General features: G+C 53.6%; 1 protein-coding gene across 2 annotated transcripts in view; it reads left to right on the plus strand.

Moving 5' to 3' along the window:
• The first annotated feature begins 730 nt into the window (after nucleotides 1-730).
• HUNK (hormonally up-regulated Neu-associated kinase) overlaps nucleotides 731-20,027 on the plus strand; it is a 41,240-nt gene continuing 21,943 nt past the window's right edge. For both annotated transcript variants that reach the window (XM_041460406.1, XM_041460407.1), the window contains exons 1-2: nucleotides 731-1,081; nucleotides 14,053-14,345. In XM_041460406.1, the coding sequence (XP_041316340.1) occupies nucleotides 833-1,081; nucleotides 14,053-14,345 (542 nt within the window). In that variant the 5' untranslated portion in view covers nucleotides 731-832. The remainder of the gene's footprint in view (nucleotides 1,082-14,052; nucleotides 14,346-20,027) is intronic.

The raw sequence follows: 20,027 nt of genomic DNA on the forward strand, positions 1-20,027 counted from the left end.
GGGGGCTGTGCGGTGACAATGGCAGTGTCCTCTGGGTGGCAGTGGCAGTGTACCCGTTCCCTCTCCATCCCCACGAGGTCGGGCGGCAAGGGACAGTCCCAGGGGCCCGGCCCGCATCCTCCGGGCGGGGCAGCGCTGGCGGATGCGGCCAGCGGGATGAGGGAGCTCCGGGCGCCGGGAGCGATGGGATGGGATGGGGAGGCGGCGGGGAAAGAAGCGGGGAGGGGGCGGCGCGGAGCGGCGGGGGGCATCGCGCCTCTCCCGCACGGCGGCGAGAAGGACTCGGCCGTGCTGAAGGGAGGAGGGGCACAGCGACACAAAAGCCGCTGGCGGACAGCAGCGAAGCAGAGGCACACGCAGAGCGAGCCCGGCAGCGCTCTCCGGGTTCATTCCCGGCAGAGATGCGATGCGCTGGGATGCCGGGGCAGCGGGGGACAGCCGGACGGGCAAAGCCCCGGCTGTGGATCGCAGCTGCTCCCGCCGCGTGCGAGCGGATGAAATCACCGCAAATTCGAACCGAAGCAGCCGCTCCCCCTCCCTCCATCCCTCCGCCCCCTGCCCCGCCGCCGGAGCGGGGAGGAGGCACGGGGGGAGGGCCGGCTCCGAGCAGCGGCGGCAGCACGGGCCAGCGCGGCCCGCCCCGCTCCGCTCCGCCCGCTCAGCCCCGCTCCGCCCGCCCCGCTCCACCCGCTCAGCCCCGCTCCGCCCGCTCCGCTCCTCCCGCTCCACCAGTCCGCTCCGCCCCGCGGTCCCTCCGCCGCCGCCGCGCTGCAACTTCGGTGAGCGGCCCGGGGACACCGCGCGGAGCAGGGCAGGGCAGGCAGAGCCGGGCATGCCGGCGGCGGCGGGCGATGGGCTCCTGGGCGAGCCGGCGGCCGTGGCGGCGGGCGGGGAGGCGCGGCGGGCGGCGGCGGACGGCGGCTCCTTCCTGGCCGCCTGGCTGAGCGCCGCCGCGCCCCGGGAGCGGCTCCGCGACTTCCAGCACACCAAGAGGGTCGGCAACTACCTGATCGGCAGGAAGCTGGGAGAGGGATCCTTCGCCAAGGTCCGCGAGGGGCTGCATGTGATCACCGGAGAGAAGGTACCGCCGCCTCCGGGAGCCCCCCGGGGCAGAACGGGGGAGAACGGGGGGCTGGCCGGTGAGCGGGCTGTGCTCAGTCCCTGCCGGCCTGGAGGGTGAGTTCTCGGGAGAATGGAGGAGCCCCCCAGGAGGATGGAGGAGCCCCCCGGGAGGATCGGGGAGCTCCTCCGGCAGGATGGAGGAGCCCCCCGGAGGATAGAGTAGTCATCCCGGGAGGATGGAGGAGCCCCTGGGAGGATGGTGTCGCTCCTCGGGCAGGATGGAGGAGCTCCCCCTGAAATGGAGGAGCCCCCCAGGGAGGATGGTGGAGCTCCTCGGGCAGGATGGAGGAGCCCCCCCGGAGTATAGAGTAGCCATCCCGGGAGGATGGAGGAGCCCCCCTGAGGTGGAGGAGCTCCCCGGGAGGATCGTGGAGCCCCTCCGGCAGGACGGAGTAGCCCCCCGGGAGGATGGAAGAGTTCCTTCTGAGGTGGAGGAGCCCCCCGTGAGGTGGAGGAACCCCCCAGGAGGATCGTGGAGTTCCTCCGGCAGGATGGAGGAGCCTCCGGGAGGATGGTGGGGCTTCTCCGGCAGGGCGGAATAGCCCTCCGGAGGATGGAGTAGCCCCCCTGAGGTGGAGGAGCCCCTCGGAGGATGGAGGAGCCCCTCGGCTCCAGGCGTCCCGCTCCTGCCGTTCCCGAGTCCCCGCGGCTCCGCCGGGCGCTCTCCCGCGGAGCTTCCCGCGCTGCAGCCTCGCCTTCCCCTTGCACTACTTCGGCTGCCTTGTCCTGTCTGCTTTTCCTTTAATGTTAACATCTTCCCCCCGCTTGGTTTGCTCACTTTTTCTGGCGAGAAAAGCGGGGTTTTTGGTGACGCTCGTGTTGCTGCTGGAGGGGCACAGTCTCGCAGTCGGCAGATGTGTTCGCAGATGCAGCCCGCCTGGCTCTCCCCCAGCGTGCTGCTCGGCACAGTCCGTGCAGGGGCTCTGCTTTTTGGGTTTTATCCGGAGCCCTTGAGCGGAGGCTCCTGCCCGTCAGCAGGACAGGGTGACAGCGTTACCAGGGGCTTGGCTGGGCGGTGAACCCAGCGAGGACGAGACCCCCGAGCCCCCGACAGAGTTGTGCTGCTCTTGTTTATCCACACAACTTCCAAGTGCTGTGAGGAGCGGCTGAGGGAGCTGGGAAGGGGCTGGAGCCCCAGGAGGGGCTGAGGGAGCTGGGAAGGGGCTCAGCCTGGAGAAAAGGAGGCTCAGGGGGGACCTTGTGGCTCTGCACAGCTCCTGACAGGAGGGGACAGCCGGGGGTCGGGCTGTGCTCCAGGGAACAGGGACAGGAGGAGAGGGAACGGCCTCAGGCTGGGCCAGGGTGGACATCAGCAGGAATTTTCTCATGGAAAAGGGTTTTAAACAGTGGCAGGGGCTGCCCAGGGCGGTTTGGAGTGCCCATCCCTGGAGGTGTCCCAGGAATGCCTGGAGGTGACATTCAGCGCTCCGCGCTGGGAATGGGGCACAGCCCGGACTCGGTGTCTCTTCCAGCCGCAGTGACTCTGGGATTCTGTGAGCTCCGGGATTCTGCCTCTCCTGTGTCCTTCGCTGGGGTTCCCTCCCAGCAGGGTCGCTGCTGGAGCCTCCCCGGGGCGGTGGGGCTATGGTGGTGTCGTTCCCTGTCGCTGATGGCATTCCTGCACTCCCGGGCAGTTATTTTTTCATTCCGGTAAATTTGTCACGGAGAGAAATTTCATATGGGGCTCTGAGAATCTCATCGTGTGAAAAATGATAAGGTTTGTGAATATTATCGTCTAGGAATGCAAAAAAAAATAAAATAAAATAAATAAATGTTGCTCTGCTCTGTTACCAAGCGTGTGCTTCTCCTTGGTAACAGAAACATCCAATGATCCTGCGCTTGATAAAAGGCACATGCACACACACGTCCTCCCCACCTCCACGTTTTGGGCTTGCTACATTTATCTCAGTCTGTTAAGAGGGGAAAAAAATAAAAAAGAGCCACCACACCCCCCTCCGTCTCAGCTCCCAGGTCTGCTGCCTGACTCGGTTTTTTTCTCCCTCGGTGTCTCGAATAACACACGCTGTGACAAAGTGACAGGCAGAGCTCAGCGAGTCACCCTTCCTTCCTTCCTGCCGAGCCCTGTCCATCCCTGGGGGCAGGCAGGGACATCTCTGAGCTCTGCCTGACCCGACCCTGCGCTGTGGCACTGCCTGAAGGACCAGCCACGCATTCCAGACTGACGAACCCAATGCCCACCTCCCAGAAATCCACCTCCTCAAGCCCAGCTGTTTGTGGATGAGCTCGAGTTAAGGGTGGGAGAGAAGAGTTATTAATGATTTGCTTGGCTGAGGTCCCTCTGAGCCCAGGGGGGTGTGCTGCCCATCCCACTGAGGATTTCGCCCTGCTGGACCCTCTGCTCTCCTGGGCACATCCTCTGGTGTGGCCCCAGTCAGAGGAGCTGAGACGTGCCCCACGTGGAGCCCACCACGGGGGGAGAAGGGAAACATCTGCTCACCCAGCTCCTTCCTTGCAGAGCAGGAGGCTGAGCCTCCAGGGGTGGGGATGGTGGCATGGGGACACAAGTGCCTGCTGGCCACAGAGCAGGGGTGGCCTCTTGGCAGCTGCTCCTGGGGAGACAGAGCCCTGCCCCTGGCTGTGGATTTCAGCCATTCCTTGATCATTTCCACCAGAGCATCCTCCTGTTCCATCCATCCATCCATCCATCCATCCATCCATCCATCCATCCATCCATCCTCTGCTGCCAGCAGAGCATCCCTGCTCTCCAGCACCAGGCTCTTCTCTTCCTGGTCCCATTCCCACCTTGCTCCTCCCAGGAAGGGAAGGTCACTCCTTAAGAGCCTGACGCTGTCCCCACTTCCATGGCCTGGGGCAGATTTTCGTCTGTAAAGCCACTGTTGAGCCGAGGGCACTGCCTAAATCCAAGAGGATTGCCCTAAAAAAAGTAAAGCAGAGTCTTGGTTGTGCTGAGCCGAGGGCACTGCCTAAATCCAAGAGGATTGCCCTAAAATAAGTAAAGCAGAGTCTTGCTTGTGCTGAGCACTGCCTAAATTCAAGAGGATTCCCTAAAGCAGAGCCTTGGTTGTGCTGAGCCGAGGGCACTGCCTAAATTCAGGAGGATTCCCTGAAGCAGAGCCTTGCCCTGCTGTCTGGGAGCTGTTCTGGCAGAGCCCGGGCCCCTGGGGTCACTGAAATGTCACACTTCAGTAGGGGGGGCCCAACAGGTTTGGATTTGCAGCAGACTTTAGCGACTCTGGAGGAGTTAATGTCTCAGAAAATGGTGTGTTTGGGGACAAAATCCCTGGATTAATGAGCCCCCAGCCAGGCTGGGATCCACGGCCCTGGCTCCAGGCGTTGTGCAGGCTCAAGGCGATGCCAGGCGGGTGCCCAAAATCTGGCATTCCTGGGAGCTGCAGAGCTCTGCAGGAGGATGGCAGGGTGTTCTGAGGGCCAGGCTCCTCCAGCAGGTGCCCTCGGGCTGACCTGTGTGGGATGGGGCTCAGCAGCTCCTGCCAGCTCAGGAGGGTGAGCTGAGGTCAGGATTTTAAACCTTTCCTTCCCCAGGTTTCTAAACCTTCCCTTCCCAGGATTTTACCTCTGGACTCCATCCCGCACCTCTCAGGTGCTGCTGGTGGTTTGTGCTGCCACAGTGGTATTTTTTTTTGGTTTTTTTAGGCATGTTGTTTCCTGGGCTTGGAAAAGCCCTTGGTGGGGGCTGATGCAATGAAGGGCAGGAGAATCTTGGGCAGATGGTTCTTCCCCTGGCTTTGGAATGGAATATCGCAGCTGTAATCTGACATTTTGGGGTAAAGGGCTGATTTGTCAGCTCCACTCAGGCAGTCTTTAGTGCTAATCCTAAGGAAACACAGCTCCTCTGTGAAGAACAAGCCAATTTGGCTTTAAATTGTGAGAGAACTGTGGCTGGGTGACTTCGGGAGCCTGTGTGCTCTTGGATTGCTCCAAGTCATTCTCTGGGTGATGGGGATCAGGCAAGGAGATCTCTCTCTTTCATAAAGACAGATATTTTTATAAAAAGAGCTGTAGTTTTAGAAAAATACACTTATTTTTTGCATTCTTAGGGAGCTGAGAGCGCGTTGCCGTCGCTGTGGTGGGGTGATGTGAGGCTCTGTTATCACACTCTGTTATCTGTGCTGCTATCCCAATAACTCTGAGCAGCATTGTGGGGTGGCAGCACGCTGACAATTCATGAGCCAAAGTTCCTGTAAACAAACCTGAGCCAAGATTATATGGAGCTGCTTTTAGGTGTAATCTTTGGCACTACAAAAAAAAAAAAAAAAAAAAAATTTAAAAAAAAAAAGTCAGTGAGGCAAATTGACTCATTTGATTTCTCATCCAGGGAAAACTTTGTTTATCATTTCCTCCAGTGCTATTGTTGAGCTGGAACAAGGTGCTTTTTTAGTTACACTTAGTCAAGAGCCTTTCAGCAACAGTGGGAAGCAGTGGCTAAAAATACAATTTACCAGTTTTGCTATGGAGGCAAAGCAATTAATATTAAAAGTGGCCTTTTCACTGAAGAGTTCACGTTCAGAATGCATTTCTTTATTAAAGAGGCAGAGAAAAAATGCAAAGAAAAGGCATATTTGAGCCCCCCCACCACGAGGTGCAGAGCAGCCTCCCTGCAGAGACCTGGAAATGCCTCTTTGTGCCACAGAGTTAATTTTGCCAGGAGTAAATTGGCCCTTTCCCTGCCTGTTCCACCACAGGCTGCAGGGAAAGGAGACTTGGTGGCTTTTGGGTACATCCCCATGTACAGTTCCAGGATCTCTGCCTGTGTCTTTACCCTTCCTGAGTTTTGGGCTGTCACTTTCAAGCCATCCTGCCCAGCACATGGCTCAGCAGGCTGCCTCGCTGCAGACAAAAGTTGATTTTTCTAGGGTGTTTGCAGGTCTTTCAGTTCAGCCTTTTCCTCCTTCCTCCCTCCCAGGTGTTGTGAGGCTGCAGGTGGAACTGTGAGACCTTCATTGTTGTCAGGGCATCAGAGGGCAAAGCTGCAGGATTGCAGTTTGAAATTTGATCTGGTTTTTTTTTCTTCCTGCAGTGATACTTGTGTATCAGTTTCCTGGATGGGTTTGTTTTCTCACTTACATTTAGTTAGTCATTTTATCTTTACCTGTTCCTCAACATATTTTCAGATTTTATCTCCATCCAATTTTTTTTTTTTAATAAAAAAGCTTATTTTGAAAAGCCCTGACTGTGAATCCACAGGGTGGCTTTTTCCAGGATCTGTTTCCCTTTATTAAAGAGCTGCCAACTGTTGCACCTGCCTGATGTGCCACCCTCAATCTTGTGCACCGAGGAAACAAAGCCAGGCTGTTTCTGCAGCCTGCATTTTGACATTTCCTTGCTCCTAGGTGTTGGCTTTCGCAGCTTTTCCACTTTTTGTGTCAGAATTCGTGCTCCACGCACGCTCCTGTGAGCGTGCAGCCCTCCAGGGAAGGTTCTGGAGGGCAGGACCAGGCTGATGTGTCACTGGGGTGCTCCCTGCCAGGTGAGATGGAGCTTGCAGAGCTGCAGCAGAAGGCAGAGTGGAGCTGATGTGCTCCCAGCTGCTCAGCCTGGAGAACAACCAGGTGAAAATTGGGTTTACAGCCGTGCTCTTCCCTCTGTCCCTGTCCTGTGTGGAGCAGGAATGAGCTGGGCTGGGCCAGGAGCCTGTTCATTTACGCACACTCTGACTTCCAGAAGGATTCCCTTCGTGTTTTCCATGAGGCAGCCTGTTCTGCAGTGAGCTGAACGGATGCACATGTGGCAGTTCCTTATCCTCTTGAGATAATCTGCTTCCAGGTTTGCACTCAGCAGTTCTGAGGATGCCTCCTGTCAGCAGCGTGCTGCTTTTTTTTGTTACCCTTGCAGGATGCAGCGGTTGGGGTTGAGCTGACGCCGGGTGACGCTCACATCTGGATCCCCACGTTTGTTCCTGCAGGTTTGGTGGTTTTAACTGGTTTGGTAGAGCTGTGTGCCCGTCTCCAGAGGCAGGTGAAGGTCCTGGCAGCGAGAGCAGCTCTGCCTTGTGCGCAGCAGTCACCTCAGGCTGCAGCTCCGTGCATTTCAGCAGACGCAGCATCTCTGCCCTCGGGAGCTGGGAAAGGGGAGGTTATTGATGAGCAGCACGAGGATGTCACCCTGGCAGGAGAGCAGGGCTCACAAACCTTGTGGTGGCTGAGCTGTGACAGCCTGCCTGAACCCCGAGCTGCTCAGAGCAGAGGCACAGAAACGAGCTGGGGGTTCACAGCTGGCTCTGCTGCTCCTCCAGGGCATGAGAGGCATCCAGGCTGCCCAGAGCCAAGAGTGGGGATGTGTCAGCCAGGAGGTGAACTGAGGCACGGCAGGGCTGGTGCTCACCTGGCAGTGTGGGGTACTGATGCTGCTGCTTTGGACGTGTAGGACCAAGGAGAAATGTGTTTTGTGGGGGTTTCTTTTCAGAGAGGCTGGGTGGGGGCACTGTGTCAGCCTGCCTGCCTCCAAAGCATCTCCTGCTGGTCCCTGAGCTGTCACCTGGGCTCTGGCAGTGCTGGCAGAGAGCAGGGTCAGACCTCATCCTCATGGAAAGGGCCTGGGAGGGGCCATCCCAGGGAAACCACCCGGGAAAAATTCACAAAAGCTGTGACCAAAGTCTCCTTTTGTGTCAGTGTTTGCTCTGGGTTCAGCACCTTTGGTGCTGCACCCATGGTGCTTCTCATTTGCCATGTGAGATCAGAGCACAGCGAGGAAAACCACTGCAACAAAGAGAACTAAAAAAAGCCAAGTTATATAAAATAAAGTTCCTTTGCTCTCTGTCTGTTGTGGAAGATTGTCATGGAAACATTTTTTTTTTTTTTTTCAGAGAATAAATTCGTTTTCTGTGAATAAAGTCCACAGAGCTGAGGGAGAGAGTGTATTATTTATATAGAAAATCTTTACTGGAGACACCTTTTTCCTGGCTCCTGACAGTTGTAAATGTTTTATCTGCTGTGTTCTAAATCACTACAAAGGAGGGTATTACCTGGGCCTCAAGAGCAGGGGCTCAGGGGATGGGCTTGTTGGGTTTTCTCTTCCCTAAAGAAGAGAACCAGAGAGCTGAGTTGGCATTAAATCAGGGGCACTTGGCCTTCCTTAATTCCAGCTCTGCTAAAATGTGGAGCAGGGGCTGTTTAATGGGAAACACACCCCACGAGCAGGGAGATGGGAAGATGTTGGCTGCTGGTGTTAGGAGGGTGAGTTATGGCTCATTTTCCCTGAGGAAAGTCTGCTGCTCACACCTTGAGTTTGGAGCTTTCCTGCAGTGTTTTGGCCTGTCAGTCTTACCTTGGGAGTGGGGGTCAAAAAGGTCTTTTTTGAGAAAACAGGGAGATTTTGGACAGCAGAAGGATATTTCTGCAAGGCAAACCCATCTGTCCCAGGCACTCAGAGACAAGAGTGCTCCTTGCAGGAAATGTCTCCGGCCTGGAGGCTGCTTTTGACAGGGATCTGTAAGGATTTCTCCTGGAAGCTCTTAGTGCATCCTCGTGGATGTCTGTGCCTGGCTTTCTGCCACCACTGCTTCCATCAGTCTCTGTGTAATCTCTCTTGACTCGTGCAGATATCCTGAGAGGCCAGGGAGGTAAAAATGTGCAGCCCTCCCTCAGGGCTGCCCCATTAATCAGCCGACCAGGAGGGCACTGAAAGGCTGCTGGAAGTGATTTCTTTCTGCCAAAGGCCAGACAGATCCCCGGCATGACCCCCTCAAGATAAGCCATAGCCCAAGTTCCTCCCCATGGACGGGGCTGCTCCGGGTTCCTGCTCCCCAGGCAGGCTCTGGAATCTGTGCCTGGTACAGATGCTGCTGCTGTGGACTTGTAGGACCAAGGAGAAATGTGTTTTATGGGGGTTTCTTTTCAGAGTGACTGTGTCAGCCCGCCTGCCTCCAAAGCATCTCCTGCTGGTCCCTGAGCTGTGAAAGCCTGGCTGTTCCAGGGATGCTGAGAGGCCAGGATATGTCTGTCTGTCCCTGTTTGGACAAGGAGGAACAGAAGAGGAGAGGGAAAGGGCAGCTGGCTCTATGGAAACAGCAGAGCAGAGGCCCAGGGAAGGATAATCACAGTTGCCTGTGAAACATGGCACAAAGTTCCCCATAAATATGATGTGAGGTAACAGAATGTTGAAGAGGAACAGCCTGAGTTTGCCCAATTTACCTTTTGGGATGTGCATTTTAATTTTGTTCAAGAGCTTTCTCTTATCAGAAATCTTTCCCCCATGCAGGTGCTTGCAGGAAATCATCGAGTCAGTGCTTGGCATTCTCTTAATTAAACATTCATTTTGAGCTTCAGTCAGTACAGCTAACAGCTCTAGGACCTCAGACTGTTCTGAAGCTCTTCTCAGAACTCTTTCCAAGACTTCAGCATAATTTTTAATTACTGGATATACCAGAACTGGATAGAGCACTCCAATAATAGCCCCCAGTGCCTCGGACAGGTGTCATTAATACCTTCCCTTACCTACCAAATACATCCTGCTTATGCTTTTGGGGATTATGTTTCAGTTGGCTGTGGCACCAAGAGGCTTTAGGTTCATTTGCTTATCTGAAGTCCTCCTGAGTCCCTTTCTACCCCTTTCTGTCATGTTTGGGCTGCAGGGAATTGGTGGGATGCTGTTTTCATCCCCTGGCAATCAGATTCTTTCCCTCCAGGCTAGCAGGAGTGCAAAGCACATGAGTGAATGTACTGAGAGCTGCTCTTGTCTGGAGGAGTTTCTGTGTCCTCAGGGGCTGATTCCCAGCTTTCCTGGCTGGCTCTGGCCTGCCAGCAGAGCCAGTGGCCTTCTGCCTGCTGGGACATTCATCCTGCCTCGTCTGCAGCAGCTGGGCTCGTGCACTGCTACACCCCAAACTCTTGGCTTAAAAGAAAATATCTCAGCAGCAGTGACTCCTCCCTACCTTTCCTGATTGCTGATTGTACTACAGTTAGAGCAGATGCTGAAACACCCTTTTCTGCAGTGCTTTATTTCCTAAGACACTGGAACTTGCTGTATAAAAGCCCACATTCCTTTACTGCTCTGTAAAATTTGCTAAGCTGTAGCAGTTAGAGAAAAGAATAAACTCTACCCAGAGAATGAAATTGGCATTTTCTAGTCCTTGGATTCGGTTGTGATGAACAACTTGTTCTGTGCCTGGCTGGGTGATTGCCCACAAAGAGATGTCCTTGGAGGGGTTTGATTTTGGGGCTGTGCTGACAATTGTGCAGGCTTCAGAGTTAGGTCTGTTTAATGTGATTTGAATTGGCCACCCAAAATCACCAGCTGCTTTTGAAAAGGGAGCTCGGATTCTTGTGGTGAGAACAGTGGTAAATACAAAGCAAGCTGCAAGTGAAGCCAGACAGCTATGGCTGGAAATAAGGGAGGAAAGAAACTGAATTTATTGCTGCCTTGGGCAGCAATAGAAGCCCAAGCAGAAGAGCAAAAAGAAAAAAGCTGGAGATGGACTTGCAGTACTGATGGCTGCAAAATCTCCCCACGGTCTGGCTCTTTGTCTCATTGTCCTGGCTGAGGTCAAACTGGACAGTAAAGGTTTGTGATTTGGGTGCAGAAGCCCAAGTTTGTGATTTGGGTGCAGAAGCCCAAGCTCTCTTTGCCAGCTCTGAGCTGCCTTGGCATGGGCAGGATGCTCCAGGGTGGTGCTGGGTGTCAGTGCTGCTGCCGTGCTGGCACCGTGGCAGGCAGCTCTGCCAGAAAGAGACCCTGGGGAAAAAAAAAGGAAAAAAAAAGGAGGAAAAAGGCAGGGGGCTGTCCCTCCAACAGTGAAATAGTCCCTCTGATAGTTGGAGCTGCTTCTCTGGTGCTCTGTTGGTCTCCTGGCCAAATCCCACAGTTCTTGCTGGATTCTTTTTCCAGCCAGTTTCCTCTCAGCTGAGCTGAGCTCCCTTTGGCAGCAGCCAGCAGGAGCTGCCTCCCTCTCCGGCTCAGAACTCGCAGAAGGAAACAATCCAAGCTGCTGGGTAAGTGGGGAGAGCTCTTCAAAAGCCCTCAAAATGTCACACCCTGATTTTGCAAGGCTGTCCCCTGTTCTCTGCAGAGTTAAACTTGTCAGAACATTATCTGCCGAGCTGGGGCCGCTGCAGTGGGAGTGCTCCTGCAGGTGTTTTTGCAGGAATCGGACCTGGGCATTGCTCAGGAGCTCAGAGTGAGGGAAGCAGCAGAGCTAAACTGCCCTCTGGGCAAGCAAATCCCTGCAGGAGCACAGCTGGGTTTTCCCAAGTGTTGCTTGGGTGGCAGAGGGATGAGGATGGCTTGGATTTCTCGCTGAGCACCTGGAGGTTCCTCCTGCCCTCAGCAGCAGGTCTGGGGAGCTGCCCAACAGGAGCTGGTGCCTCCTGGATGTCCACAGGGATGGGGACACCCCCAGGACGAGTGTGACCCCCTTCCCTGCCTCGTGGCATCCCCACAGGGATGGGGACACCCCCAGGACGAGTGTGACCCCCTTCCCTGCCTCGTGGTAGTTCCACGCTGCTGACAGAGGGCGTGCAAAAAGTGTCATCTCCGCTGGCAGCGGCTCCCCGATTTCTCCAGGCAACGTTTGGTCCTCGAAGCCGTTTCTTCCCAGGTTTATTTTTTCCCCTGGGGGCCTTGCTGTGAGCGTTTCTGTGCAGTTTGGTGGCAGGCAGCTCCGGCCTCCCCCGCCTGTCTCTGGCTGGGGTTCTGGATGTCCCCGGCAGGAGCTGGCAGTGTCCCCGTGCCCGTGCCAGGGGGACACGTGCTGCTCCGTGCCTGGCACACGTGGAGCTGCAGCCCCTCTGCCCTGCAGCCTCTCCTCCAGGCAGAGCAGAGCTGCTGGCCCTCCCCTAGCCCAGGCTCCTGCGGGCTTTAGCCCAACCTGGAGGGTTTTTGGAGAGGAGCAGCAGTTGCTCATCTGATGTGTCACAGCAGAACCTTCAGGAAAGTAATTCATTCCAACAGTGTGATTCTAGGACTCAGGAACCAAAAATATGGGCTATTACTCATCTTTGTATCTCATAACACAGAATAACCTGAGCCATTTATCTATTTACACAGCAGAGCTTTAGCCAAAAGCAGAATGTCAAGAACCACTGTTGCTACATATTGAGAGTAATTGCTTGCTTTATCATTTATTTTTTTTATTTCTGTGCCAGTGTTGGCCAGGAACTTGAGTCAGGAGACTTGAGTTAGGCATGGTACAGAGACAAAGAGCCCCTCCTTGAAGCTTGGGAGAGCAGAGCTGAGTAATTGGCATGTCTTGAGTGGGCTGTGAAAGCCCCCGTGTGTTTGTTTGATGATTACCCAACATCTACAGTATTTTCTCTCCCAAACGCTTTTCCCCTTCTGCATGAATGAAATTTCCAGGTGCTTGCACACACATCCACCCTGCACAGGAGGCTCTGTGTGTTAAGTGTGCCTGGGCACATTTGGTCCTCTCTTCCCTTGCTCTACCTGTGGATGAACTCAGAATCAGGGATATTCAGCTAAGTCAGCCCTGGGCAGAGTTTGATCCCTAGAACTGGGTATTGCTGGAGCAAATCTGCTGTTCCCACCTTGGCCAGCTCTGCCAGCTGTGCAGGGGCATCTCTTGGACCTGAGGGCAGGGGGAAAGGTGGCTCAGAGCTGGGGTGAATCCCACGCTGCCTTGCCTGTGTGCTGGGATTGGTGCCTGGCAAGTGTCCAGATTAGGGGAAAAGTTTGTCCTTAAGGCACAGAAAGCCAATTCTTGGTGGTGGTGGAGGTGTCCTCCATGGCTGGCTCTGTCCTCTGTGTGCAGGGGGTTGCTGCACCTCCACAGCTGAGCAGCACACGTGGGCATTATAATGTGCTTTTTTCTGCCCGTGAATTAGGGGTGCCTTGCCTGTATGAATAACAGATTGCTGCTCCATACTGCTACCACTCCATGAAGCAGTTTTGTACCTTGCAGCTGTGATATATGACAGCTTTTAATCTTTTTTTTTTTTTAACTTTTGCAGAGATTTTGTTGTGCTGCCAGCTGTACAGTGTGGTATCTCGTGTTTGTGTGACCTGTGCATCTGTTTGTCCTCACCAGAGTAACTCCTGTTTGCTGTCTAAATACTCCATGCAAGCCTCTGTGCTCAGTCCCATCTCATTAGCTGAAAGAATGTACTAATTTAAGTCTGTTTCCTTGGTGAATCACCTGGGGCTCTCAGAAGGGCTGAATCCAGCTCTGATTTACCTGTTGTTTTGTCTGATGGCTAAATGATGTCTCTAATGTGAGTAGTCAGCAGTGCAGCTGCCAGGTGCTCATGGTGCAGAGAGAGGGGGGGTGCAGATGACCCTGAGCATTTCCAGGGATCCAGGGGCAGCCACATCTTCTCTGGGCATCCTGTGCCAGGGCCTCAGCACCGTCACAGCCAGGAATTCCTTCCCAATATCCCATCTAGCCGTTCCCTCTGGCATTTTGGAGCCATTCCCCTTGCCCTTGTCCCAAGCTCCCACGAGAGAGAAAAAGCAGAAGAAAGAAATGTGCCAAGAGAGTGGCACCAAGGTGGTTTTGTTTTTCTCAGTACCTTTTTATGCAAATCATGCAAAGCCAACACTTGACTGTAGTTTAAGGAAATTGTAATGAGAGGATATCATCTCCAGTCGTGTATTGGAAGGCAGGAAAAGCCAAAAACAACACTTAAAAGTTGTAAACACCAGCCTGGAGGCTTTCTGAGTAAGCAGCTGCAATGGACACCCAGCCTGAAGCTGTCAAGTGTTTGTGGGTGGTTAGTGGGACTGTCCCCTCTCCTTTGTCCCTGCTTTCCCTGCAGGGATTTTGGACTGTCACTGTACAAGGAAGTAAAGGATGGAGCAGTCAGTGGGGTTGGAAGAGCAGCTCTTCTTCCTCTGACCCGTGCAGCTGTGCCTGCAGCGTGCCAGCTGGGAGGGGCATCCTTGTGACTCCTGGGTGTTTCTAATGGCTCTTTATACGGGCTTGGAGCAACAAGTGATCGATGTGGCAGCTAACAGCCCCCTGTCCTGCTCCCTCCTTAGGTGGCAGTGAAAGTGATTGACAAGAAGAGGGCCAAGAAGGACACGTATGTCACCAAGAACCTGCGGCGCGAGGGGCAGATCCAGCAGATGATCCGTCACCCCAACATTGCCCAGCTGCTGGACATCCTGGAGACTGAGAACAGCTACTACCTGGTCATGGAGCTGTGCCCTGGGGGCAACCTGATGCACAAGATCTACGAGAAGAAGAGGCTGGAGGAGCACGAAGCCCGCAAGTACATCCGGCAGCTCATCCTGGCCGTGGAGCACCTGCACCGGGCTGGGGTCGTGCACAGGTGAGCTGGGAGAGCCCCTGTGCTGCTGGGGATGCTGTCAGCTCCTCTCAGTGCTGCTGTAAGAGTTCCTCGTGCTCCTGAGAGCTTGGTGGCTGCTCCTGGTGCTGGTGTTTGGGTGCTCTTCCCTTGGGCATTAAGCGGTACCTGCAGAGAGCATCAGCAGCTCCTGAAAAGCAGCAGCTCCAGCACAGGAGCTGGGCTCCATCATCCTCATGGATCCCTTCCAGCCCGGGGTATTCTGTGGTTCTGTGTCAGTAAAGATTGCCAGCACTCCCCAAAGCTCTGCCCCAACAGGAGAGCAGGAGGAAATAATGAATTATTTCACTGTTTCTTCCGGAAGGTGGTTGTACAATCTCTTGTGCCACTGGTGCAAGTACAGCAGTGTGGGGGCTGGGCTGGTTTGCCCAAAGCCTGGCACTGCCAGGGCTGGCACAAAGCCTCAGTGGCACCACTGCAGTCCCTGGCTCCTGCTTCCCTGCTCTTTGCACTTGTGCATCACCTTGGCAGGGCCTCACAGGACGGAGAGAGCCAGAGCTGCTGCAGTGCAGCACCGCCTTCTTTCCTCTGCACCTTCATCCACGGAACCACAGGACATGCTGGGTTGGAAGGACCCCCAGGGATCATCCAGCCCAACTCCTGACCCTGCTCAGGACACCCCAAAAATCCCCCCCTGTGCCTGCCAGCATTGTCCAGTGTTCTGGGCAGAGTTGGGGGATGCCACACGATCCAGTTTGCCCAGAGTGCCACAGGACTCCTCATTTGGTACCTGCTGTTTGACATGTTGGCTTCGATAACGATTAATTTAAAGCATTTCCCAGCCACTCCTTGAGCTCTGTGTGTGAGCAGGATGTGCATCCATCTCCTGGCCAGGGGGATGCTGTGCAGTTAGGAGCTCACCTGGGGGAGCAGGAGAAGCTCAGCAGAGAGGAAGCTGATGAATGAAGAGTGCCTGAAGCCCCTGAGCAGCAGTGGGGAGATGTCACGTGCGACTGCCTGTCCCTGTACCTTTCTCCTCTCTGTGCTCTCTGCTGCCATGGAGACAGGAGGGTGGTGGGCTGGCTGGACCTTTGGAGCCAGCATCTCTGCTCTCCTGTTCCTAGGTGTATTTTTAGGGAGCTGTGCTAAGAAGGAGGCTCTGCTTTCTAAATTTGGGCCAGCTGGTGTTAAGTCTGGACTCCCACACAGTTCCCATATGATGCTGAGCAAGTTGTGTGGGCCCCATCCATCCTCCTGGGCTCTGTGGGCACGCTGCAGGAGCCAGACATCTGAATGCTTTTCAGGATCTGGCTCTGCAGCTCCCGGGCTCCTCTGGCTGCTCAGGAGGTGGGGAGCTGCCCACAGCCGGCCCCTCCCTCCAGCTGTGCCCAGCTGTGTGCTGAGCTGCCCACCACTGTGCAGCGTGGGTGCAGCTGCCTCCCTGGAGCTCCATGTGCTCTGAGAGCTGCTTTTTTCCTTGCCCTGGGTCTCTGAGTGTTCCCTGTGATCCACCAGGGATAATGCCATGTGCACAGGCTGCCTCTGCTCTCACCTCCAGCTACTGTTCAGGTGCCACTGTAATAGAAATATTTGAGCAGCCACCAGGTTCTCTGTCAGCCTCAAAACTGCTGATCTCTTTAAATTATTAAGCCCACAGCTTGAGGCAGGGACAAGGAAGAAGTTTGCTTGCTGCTTTCAGGGATCAGTTGACACCCAGTATTTAAATAGAGGCAGAGATAAAGGAAATACATCAAGTTTCTGAGATGGGCAGAGGAAAACAAGGCAGGAAGAGATGAACATGTTTTAAGAGCAGGATTGGGTCAGCAGCAGCAATTCCTCTCCCTGCAAAATTCACCTTCTGCACAGTGGCCAAGGCACTTACAGGGGGCTGGCAGGCTTGGCTTTGATCCTGTTCTCTTTCAGAGAGGACTCAAACCCACATTCTGTACAAAAATAGCCTGTTCCCTAAGCACGGGCTGGAATCAACAGGCTGCGGTGGTGAGAAGGAGGCAAGGCTTTGGGGCCAGGGAGGGCCTGGGTGTCTGAGTGGATGCTGAGTTCCTGAGTGGATGCTGAGTTCCTGTGTGGATGCTGCAGGTTTGGCTGTGCCCCCTCCCCTCTGTGTGCCCTTAGCACAGCTGCAGAGGCTGTGGGAGGAGGCAGCAGCAGCCCTGAGGGCAGTGTGGCAGTGCTGGGCTTCCTCTGGCAGCTGAGTTCTGTCTGTCCAGCCCTGAATTAATCCCTGCCCCTTCCTGCGTCCACCCTGTTTCTCACATCACTGAGCTGCTCCTTGGGAGGCTTCCACGCCGTGAATGAGCAGGTCTAATTCTGCCCAAACTGACAGAATCATATCTGCAAGTATTTTCTCTGGCTTAACCCATTCCTTGAGTTGTCTTCTTGTGCAAGCAGAGGGTGAAGAGCAGTGTGGAGACGCAGGAAAAGCCCTGGTGGTGTGATCTGGGTTTCTTCTCCTGCCTCCCTCTGAGCAAGTGAGGGAGGAAAATTAACAATTACCTCAGGAGTTGTCCTTCAGCATCTCGGGCCTCTGACTGTGGCAGCTCTAAAAACAGGCTGCTCAATCAGCTACTGAGGGAGGGAAAAAATAGTGCAGGAGTCTGATTCATTCTCTGCCTGGCTGCAGTGGCAGTGTTCCGCTATTGTTGTTGTTGTTGTTATTTTTATTTTTGCAGCAGGTAAAAATACCAGCACTTCCATGTGCCTGGTGATGCGGGGGTGCTGCACTTGGCCACGTGTGGAGCAAACTGCAGCATCCCCAGCCAGAAAAGGAGCTGCTGGCTGTCCCTCCAAATGCTTCCCATGGAATGGGGCAGGGCCCTGAAAAGCTTTTTGGTGGCATTTTTTGTTCTATTGCAAACCAAAGAAATGGCAGGTTTTGTCAGCCTTGTTTGGGGAGTGCTGTGGATGGCTTAGCCTGTTCCACCTGGGGTGGAAAAGCCCAGATGGAATGACAGTTCCATGAAATTTGCCTGTGTTTTTTGATGGGTATTGCTCAGAAAGCTGCATGGCTTACAGCCCAGAGGAGCACTCAGATCACTGCTCTTTGGACAAGAGCAGGCACCCAGAATTCAGTGGAAATGCTTTTGTTAATGCTTTTGTTAAGAGGCACTGATGTGTGAGCAGCCTAAAATTAAAGAACTCCCAAGAAACCTCGTTTTTATTTAGAGGTGTAAAAATACCCCCCAAACTAATTTTTGACTGTGTAGATGTATTTTAAAGTTCTAAATGTGTCATCTGCTGAGGTGGGTGAAGTCTGCAAGTTCCAGAGTGCAGAAGCTGCTGCATCTTTGGTGAGGGGTGCCCAGGGTTCAGAGCTCACTGAAAGCAAAATGCCACTCTTCTATTTATAATTCCATGTTATCATTTGGGTTGCTTTCCCTCTATCAGGAGAGCTGGTTGGTAGCTGCTAAAAATAGGCTTGCAACGAGCTCAGCTGTGAATCAGGTAGGAATATTTATCTTTTCCTCTGCCAGAGGGAAACAGAAGCAAATGGCAGGGTCTGGTGAAGCTTTCTCTTGGCAGAGGGTGTTTACACAGGTCCTCGTGCTGTCAGAAAGCAGCATGAGCAGTGAGCCCTCTGGGAGCACAGAGACAGCAGGGAAAATGAAGTGAAAGCCTTGGTGCTTGCCTCTGCATCCCACAGGAAATTCTCAACCACCCTTTTAAAGTCATTTTGACACAACTCAGTCCCATTCAGTGCAATTACTGTCAGGTTGTCAGAGGCAAGCCTTGAATGGTGTATTGGTGGCAAAGCTGGCTGGCTGCATTCCCCTTTTCCTGCCCTCCTGGCAGCAGATTTTGCCTTCCACTGCCGTTTGGTGATGAGAAGCAGGTCAGGAGTTTGAAGGAGATGAAAACCCCGGAGCTGTGGGCAGAGCTAGGGGATGCCACACGCTGCAGTTTGCTCAGAGTGCCACAGGGTTCCTGGTTTGGGACCTGCTGTTTGACATGCTGGCTTTGATAACTTGCAGCCTTTAATTGTCAGTGCCAGCAGGCTGGCTGCTGCTGCTGCAATATTTATGACAGGTCCTGCTCTGCAGAGCAAACTCTCCTTTTGAAGCACAGAGCTGGTTCCTTCTCTACTTCATCTCAGATCTCAGAGCTACCTTTGGCCATTCTCCCTTGGAGTGCTCTGCTGTAACAAACTAAATGTCATTTTAGTGAGGACAGTGGGCCACATTCCTCTTTTACAGAGGCAGCCACGTGGAATCCAGTGGCAGAAGAGCTGGGATCAATAATATTTTGATATCAAAGCCTTTGAAATGTGCATTGGTACATAAATGTGGTGATGAATCCGAATTTCTGCAACCTCTCCAGCTCTTGCACAAGGCTTGGCCTTGAGGTTTGATGGTTAAGAAGTGATTTTCTGTGATTAAAAATAAGATTCAGGGGAGAGCAGCCAGCCACTGCTGCTGTGCAGCTGCTTGCTGGTGAAACCTTCCTTCTCATCCTTCCTCCCCCAGACAAGAAACAAAGTGTGAAATGCAAAACTTCCCTTTTGCAGCCTGCCATGGCGTGGAATAAACTGCTGTGGGAGCAGCTCGTGGGGTCACTTACTCCAGGGATTCACTTGTGTTCCTCTCTGGGGGCACTTGGGGTTTCCAGGGTGGTCCAAAGAGATAAACCAGCCCCAAAAACAGCAAAACAAACTCCCAAAGGAACTCAGCCCACAGAGATGGTGTATTTTAAATCCAGGGAATGCCAACTGTGTGCTGCCAGCTCCACGAGCTGAGGAGACAGAAATATCTGCTGTGGGAATGCAGCCTGGTCTTCCTTGCCTTCATTATTCCCAGATTTCACTGATTTGTCCCATAGCTAGAGAGTCCCAGAGTTCCCTAAGGGAACCAATCCCTTAGGCAGAGGTGGCACTTCTTGCTCCTTTTGCATTTAATGCCTGAGACTGTATTTAAGTTTTTCAGCAATGAATGCTGAGAATTGGCTTATGGGGGGGAAAACCCATAAATAATCCTGTAGTCATGGGGGGGGTTTAGTTTTTTTTTGTTTGTTTGTTTTTGGGTTTTTTTTTCTTGGTTGTTTGGTGGATTTTTTGTTTGTTTGTTTGGGGTTTTGTTGGATTTTTTTGTTGTTGTTTTTTTGTGGTTTCTTTGGGTTTTTTGTTTGTTTTCATTTGGTTTTTTTTTTTTGTTTTGTTTTGTTTTGTTTTTGGGTTTTTTTGTGGAGTTTGTTGGTTTGGTGTTTTTTTTTTTTTTGAGGAGCTATGACAGTAAAGGAACTAGATCAGATTTACTTCAGGGAGGGAAACTGAAAATACCCAGAGTTCCTGCTTTGTTTCAGGGAAAAAGAAACACCATTGCCCCCAAATGTCTTTGGAGCCTGCATTTCATGCACAGTGGGATAAAGGGTTTGGGACATGAAAGGCAAATAAGACTCAGTGAAAGTTGGTGAAGGGTCTGGAGCACAAGTCCTAGGAGCAGCTCAGGTGAGCCTCCTTTTGTAAAAGACAATTTAAGTTTATATTGGACAGAGCTGACTCAGAAAGGCATTTGGGATGTTCAGGGAGATGGGTCCTAAAGCAGGAGTGCAGCTGGGCTCTGCCACCACACAGAGAGCAGTGGCAAAGCTCCTGTTGTGCTGGCTCCTGGCAGTGCTCCAAAAAGGAGAGTTTTGCTGTTGGGGTGGGCAGAAGCTGTGGTGCATATGGACCATTAGCTCAGTTACCACCCTGGC

Source organism: Pyrgilauda ruficollis, unplaced genomic scaffold (genome assembly GCF_017590135.1).
Source record: "Pyrgilauda ruficollis isolate IOZ18807 unplaced genomic scaffold, ASM1759013v1 scaffold143, whole genome shotgun sequence".
Taxonomy (NCBI): Eukaryota; Metazoa; Chordata; class Aves; order Passeriformes; family Passeridae; genus Pyrgilauda; species Pyrgilauda ruficollis.